Source organism: Mus pahari (assembly GCF_900095145.1).
Source record: "Mus pahari chromosome 2 unlocalized genomic scaffold, PAHARI_EIJ_v1.1 2_unlocalized, whole genome shotgun sequence".
Lineage (NCBI taxonomy): Eukaryota > Metazoa > Chordata > Mammalia > Rodentia > Muridae > Mus > Mus pahari.
This window is the reverse complement of record NW_018391599.1, coordinates 329618-335781: the sequence shown is the minus strand read 5'-3', so window position 1 is coordinate 335781 and position 6164 is coordinate 329618. Positions and strand designations below refer to the sequence as shown.

Here is a 6164-nt window from a genome sequence, read left to right as displayed (position 1 = left end):
TTCTCAGCCATTTGGTATTCCTCAGTTGAGAATTCTTTGTTTAGCTCTGTACCCCATTTTTAATGGGGTTATTTGAATTTTGGAAGTCCAGCTTCTTGAGCACTTTGTATATATTGAATATTAGTCCTTTATTTTCTTGATTAACTTCTTTGCAAAGCACCTCCCATTCATATTCTCAGACTAAAAGGTCAACTGGATTCACTGATTTCTCACTCACTTCTGTTTTAATTTCTGTTTTAATCTTCATGGTGACTAGAGTTAATTTTTTTATTCTCCTTGGGAGGTCCATGATGCTTTGATTATCTTGAGTTCTGTAGGTCACTTGTTCTCTTCAGCAAGAGAATAATGAGCATACACAGATGTTCTCTTACATCCCTTTAACCTCAAGTTTTCTTCTGTTTCCCCTATTGTTATTTTTAAATTATTACTTATTTTATATGTATAGGTATTTTGTCTGTATTTATATCTGTGTGTCATGTGACCTCAGAGGTCAGAAGAGGGTGTTGGGTCCCCTGGAACAAGAGTTATAGGTTGTTATGAGAGGGTATGTTGGGAATTGAACACGTGTCCTTTGCAAGCTCTGCTATGTTTTTACTAACTGAGCCAGCTATCTGACATTCTCTGACAGAGCCCAGTACCCCTTCTTATACAAGAACTACACATGGGAACGTACAAATAGCTGTGTATGCATAATTTATCTTACTAAGATGTGAAAGAATTAAACAGAAAACTATCCATGTGTGTTTCCAGAGACAGTTTTTAATAGCTGGGGGAGACTATAAGGGTATTTATGTTTCCAGTAAGTGGAAGGACAGTGTTTCATTGAAACCAATGTAGCTAATATTCTGGCCAAAAGAAATAGGAAAGCGGGGTTTAAAAAAAAAAAAAACTAAAGCAAACTAAAAGCATCAATCAATAAGTTAAAAGGATATTGTTCCTTTGCTACAGACTAGTGGACACAGAAACAAGCAACCAGGCGACAAAGAGCACGGAGGAGACAAACAGGATGAAATGGGTTCAAGAGAACTGGGTGTTACAAAACTTAAAGCTTCCTGGTAAGCCTTAGGTCAAAGCAAATGTCTCAAGTGGGAAAAACTAGCTTCTCCTACAACCATCTCCTCATTCTCTACATAAGTTTGGTACAGGAAGGTACACTGGTGCCATTCACAGCTGCCTCTGTGAAAGACAGAACTCATGTTTTGAATTTCCTGTTCTCCTCCTGAGTCTAGGCTTAGAATACATCTAAACTCACAAGCTGGATATATTGCTGGTGAAGGGTTTACCCATGTACCAGTCTTGTTTTGGATGGTAAAACCACATGAATGAGTAATATAGATGCCCAGATAAATTTTCCCAGAGGGGCACATTCCATGTACCTTAAAAGTAGGAAGTAAAAGTGTATCTGTAAATGTCAGACTTAACAGGTAGAATTTAGAACTGTCTCCTATGACTTCTGATTGAAAGAAGCAGACCAAAGTAAATAATTTGCTAGAAATCAAGCAAGTCATTGTAGATTCTCCACCTTCTTTCTTGGGTTGCTAGTGGCTGAAATGATACCAACTCCAAGTCATATAGGTTGTCTCTCACAGCTAGTAGTGATTTGAGGATTCTGGAAATAGGTGCTTTATATAAAACTTGCTGCTGTGATTTTCTTTTACCTGTACCTGCAAGAGGACCATCTCCTAAAGTTTCTTCACGTATGTACCACTCAATTGCCCAAAGGAAAGCAAAGCTTTTGTTTCCTTAATCCAGTACTACAGAGTAGGTGGAATGAACAATATGCATATTCTATTTTTAATATCTTTTAAAAAATAGATATTTTTATTTACATTTCAATTGTTATCCCTTTTCCTGGTTTCCCCTCCAAAAACCCCTTATCCAATCCCCCCTCACTTGCTCACCAACACACCCACACCCATTGTTGGCCCTGGCATTCCTCTAAACTGGGGAATAGAACCTTCACAGGACCAAGGGCCTCCCCTCCCATTGATGACCAACTAGGCCATCCTCTGCTACATATACAATTGGAGTCATGAGTCCCACCATGTGTACTCTTTGGTTGGTGGTTTAGTCCCCGGGAGCTCTAGGGGTACTGGTTAGTTCATATTGTTCTTCCTCCTATGGGGCTGCAAACCGCTTCAGCTCTTGGGTTCTTTCTTAGCTCCTTCATTGAGGACCCCGTGCTCAGTTCAATGGTAGGTTGTGAGCATCCACCTCTGTATTTGCCAGGCACTGGTGGAGCCTCTCAGGAGACAGTTATAGTAGGCTTCTGTCAGCAAGCACTTGTTGGCATCTACAAAATTGTCTGGGTTTGATGATTGTATATGGGATTGGATCCCCAAGTAGGGCAGTCTCTGGATGGTCCTTCCTTCAGTCTCTGCTCCAAACTTTGTCTCTGTAACTCCTTCCATGGGTATTTTCTTCCCCCTTCTAAGGACAAATTGTGTGGATCCTGAGTGTGAGTGAGTGTGTTTATTCACTTTGTATAGAGTTATATCCTCCCATGTTTGAGATCTTATTAAGGACCACCAACTGAAGGGTGCCCCCCACCTAGCATTTCTGCTTAATGAGTAACAAGCGTCCGTGTGGTGAGGTAGTTAGGATTCCAGAGATCTGCTATGTAGTTTGCTTGTCCACTTACTTAGCAATTCTGCGCTGTGCTCTTAAAAAGTTTGAGAGCAGACATTCCATCATATATCTTTAAAATAAAACAAACAATGAAGTGGTTCACAGTTGTGGTCAAGTTCGCCTAAGAATGAGTGTGGTGTGCTCCCATTCATCATGTGGATGCTAAAGAGGGGGAGACATCACATTTTTCCCTCTGCTTAATTAAAAGTACAACTTGCTGTTTTCATAAACATTGACGATTGATACGGATTTATTTGTGCTCTGTGATCCTGGGAGCAGATGCAATTGTTTAAACAACTCTGTGCTAACAAAGTGACACTGTCACTCTGTGTACACTTCTCATTTAGGTTCAAAGTGCTCAACAGGGGAATGTGACATGATTCAAAAACACCGATTTTGTTGAATCAATGAAACCTACTATTTTGCTTCTCTTTCTCTATAGACATCTTTAAAGTGCATCTGAAAGAAAAAATATTTTTGACGTAAATGGTTGTCACATTAGAGGAAAGGTAAGAATTAGTTTGTTAATATTTAATCAATTTTCAAGTGCTTGGTTTTGCATGCTTGATTTGAAGTCAAGAGACTTGTTTGTAAAACTTCTCTAACATAGCAAAAGTGTTTTGAAAGGAATCTTGAAGATGGTGAAAAAAACCACTGAGATTATTATTTAGTGCACATGGGAAGAACTATCTTCTGGGGGGTGATTTGAATTTCTCTTCGATAAAATTTATAAAAAAAATAGATATTTAGAATGGTTATATTTTAAGCTACTAAAGAAAATGAAGACATGCTTTAAATGGGAGTAACTTCTCTCTTACTGATGGGCAGGGTATGTAAGGGTTCCACCTTTGGGGAAAAGGTGTCTTGGCAGTCAAGGGTTAAGGATTACCACAAAATCATACTGCACAACAAACTTTGCAAATCGATTTATTAGTGCTTACACAGTCTTTTGTGTTTACTCTAATTAAAAACCCAGGGATCAGGATGGGGCATGAATAAGTTACCAATAGACTTCTTCATGTTGAATTGAGGCATCAAAGTCTTTGGAACAAACATGATTTTTACCACTGGTGTATCATTTACACTTCCCTGAATTTGGAGTCATATCTAGGTACTGGTAAACCTGTAATAGCAACTACTTAAAAGTCTGGTTAGAAATGTTTTGGATTGGTTATTAAAGAAATCTAGATAAGTATATATGTCAGGGTATGACTAGATTAAGAAAGAAGAAGAAGGGAGGTTAAAAAGGGTAATATCCAAATACATATTGGATTGTCAATGATCCACTGGCTAGAGGCACCAAGGAGCTGTTTCAGAAACTTTTTTTGGAGATCTGTTTGGAGTTGTCAGCTCTTGTCTTACTATAACATTTTGGTTAACACTAAAGCAATATTCCTACCCAAAGAAGAAACAAAAACTACCTGCCTCTACTGTAAATCTATTCCTCACGGATTTTGTAGTACAACAGTGACCAGTGACTCTATTTTGTCCTGGAGTGTAAGGATGGTCTGAGCCACCCATTGGAGAGCCCACATGAACTTTTATGAAACTGATGGCAATAAGAAGTGAGATAAAAGAGTCTAGTAGTCCAGTGGGCGAGGCTATAAATTGTGGTCATGAGTTTGACTCAGGGAATAACAAACTTTTATTTGCCTCATGTAATTGTCTTCTCTGAAGCTTCTTGCTCTATCTGCAAACCTAGGCCTAGCCCTGGAAGCGTCTAGCTTCTGAACAGTCTAATCTAGGCCTAGTGTGTTTTCTGCCTTTGTGACTTGCTGCTGAACACCTTCCTAGTTCTTTCTGTGCTCTTACTGGCTGGTTCAACTCAGCTGTTCTGGCTCAAAACTCCTCTCTAAGCTGACTAATTCAATCTGACTTCTATGTCTCTCTGCCTCTCCTGAGTGACTCTGCTTGGGCTCATACTAACTTGGGCAATCTGTTCTAATCTTCTGGCTCCTTCTCATATTCTGGTTCCTTTGGTCTAGTTTGTTCTCTCTTCAACCTGTCTTTGTAAAACTCTCCCTATAAAACCGCCTCCTTCCCTCTCTGTACTGCTCTCTTACGTAGCTTCCTTTTCCTCTCTCTTCTGATGAGAGTTAGGCATATCCCATTCTGTCAAATCTTACTCTGATTCATCACTTTGCTACGTAATTAAGCATCACTGTCAAAGGTGAGCACTTCCTTCTACAAACTAACTTCCTTCATTGTTTCAGACTAGACATGTATACTAAGGTTCTGTCTGTATTCCAGCTAGAGGGATTAATGATGTGTGATAAGATGGGTGCTAAGGACTGAGCCACAACACAGCTAGAAACAGGATTTTTTTTTTAAGTAAATAAAACAGTCTTGGTGTTCACAGTATGATCAAATATCCTTCAACACCTGGAGGGACTCTGCCAGCACTCTCCAAAGTGGCCAAGCACAGTTATTCAGTAGCTGATATGCAACTAGAATGGCCCAGATTGTCCTATAATATTTTCAGAACCAGTGTGGGTAACAATTTTAAGTTTGTGGCAACTTATTCTTTTTTTCTTTATTTTCTTTACTTACATTTCAAATGTTATCCTCTTTCCTAGTTTCCCCTCCAAAAATCCCCTATCTTCTCCCCCTCCCCCTGCTCCCCAACCCACCCACTCCCATTGTTGGCCCTGGCATTCCCCTATACTGGGGCATAGAATCTTCACAGGACGTAGGGCCTCTCCTATTTATGACCAACTAGGCCATCCTTTGCTACATATGCAGTTAGAGCCACAAGTCCCACCATGTGTATTCTTTGACTGGTGGTTTAGTCCCAAGGAGCTCTGGGGGTATTGCTTAGTTCATATTGATGTTCTTCCTATGGGGCTGCAAACCCCTTCAGCTCTTTGGATACTTTCTCTAGCTCCTTCATTGGGGACCCTGTGCTCTGTCCAATGGATGACTGTGAGCATCCACTTCTGTATTTGCCAGGCACTGGCAGAACCTCTCAGGAGACAGCTATATCAGGCTACTGCCAGCAAAATCTTGTTGGCATCTGCCATAATGTCTGGGTTTGGTGGTTGTTTATGGGATGGATCCCCAAGTAGGGCAGTCTCTGGATAGTCATTCCTTCAGTCTCTGCTCCAGACTTTATCTCTGTTACTCCTTCCATGGGAATTTTGTTCCCCCTTCTAATAAGGATTCTGAGTTTCTGGGCTAATATCCACTCATCCGTGAGTGCATATCATGTGTGTTGTTTTGTGATTGGGTTACCTCACTTAGGATGATATCTCCCAGATCCATCCATTTGTCTAAGAATTTTATAAATTCATTGTTTTTACTAGCTGCATTCATTCCTCTGTATCCATTCCTCTGTTGAGGGACATCTGGGGTCCTTCCAGCTTCTGGCTATTATAAATAAGGCTGCTATGAACTGAGTGGAGCATGTGTCCTCAATAGAAGTTGGAGCATCGCCAGGTGGTGGTGGCGCACGCCTTTAATCCCAGCACTCGGGAGGCAGAGGCAGGCGGATTTCTGAGTTCGAGGCCAACCTGGTCTACAGAGTGAGTTCCAGGACA

General features: G+C 40.5%; 1 protein-coding gene across 1 annotated transcript in view; it reads left to right on the top strand.

Moving 5' to 3' along the window:
- Nucleotides 1–3032: 3032 nt before the first annotated feature.
- The window catches only part of LOC110314589 (solute carrier organic anion transporter family member 1A1), a 55526-nt gene continuing 52394 nt past the window's right edge, over nucleotides 3033–6164 (top strand). The window contains exon 1 of the mRNA XM_021188863.2: nucleotides 3033–3137. Coding sequence (XP_021044522.2) covers nucleotides 3115–3137 — 23 coding nt within the window. The 5' untranslated portion in view covers nucleotides 3033–3114. The remainder of the gene's footprint in view (nucleotides 3138–6164) is intronic.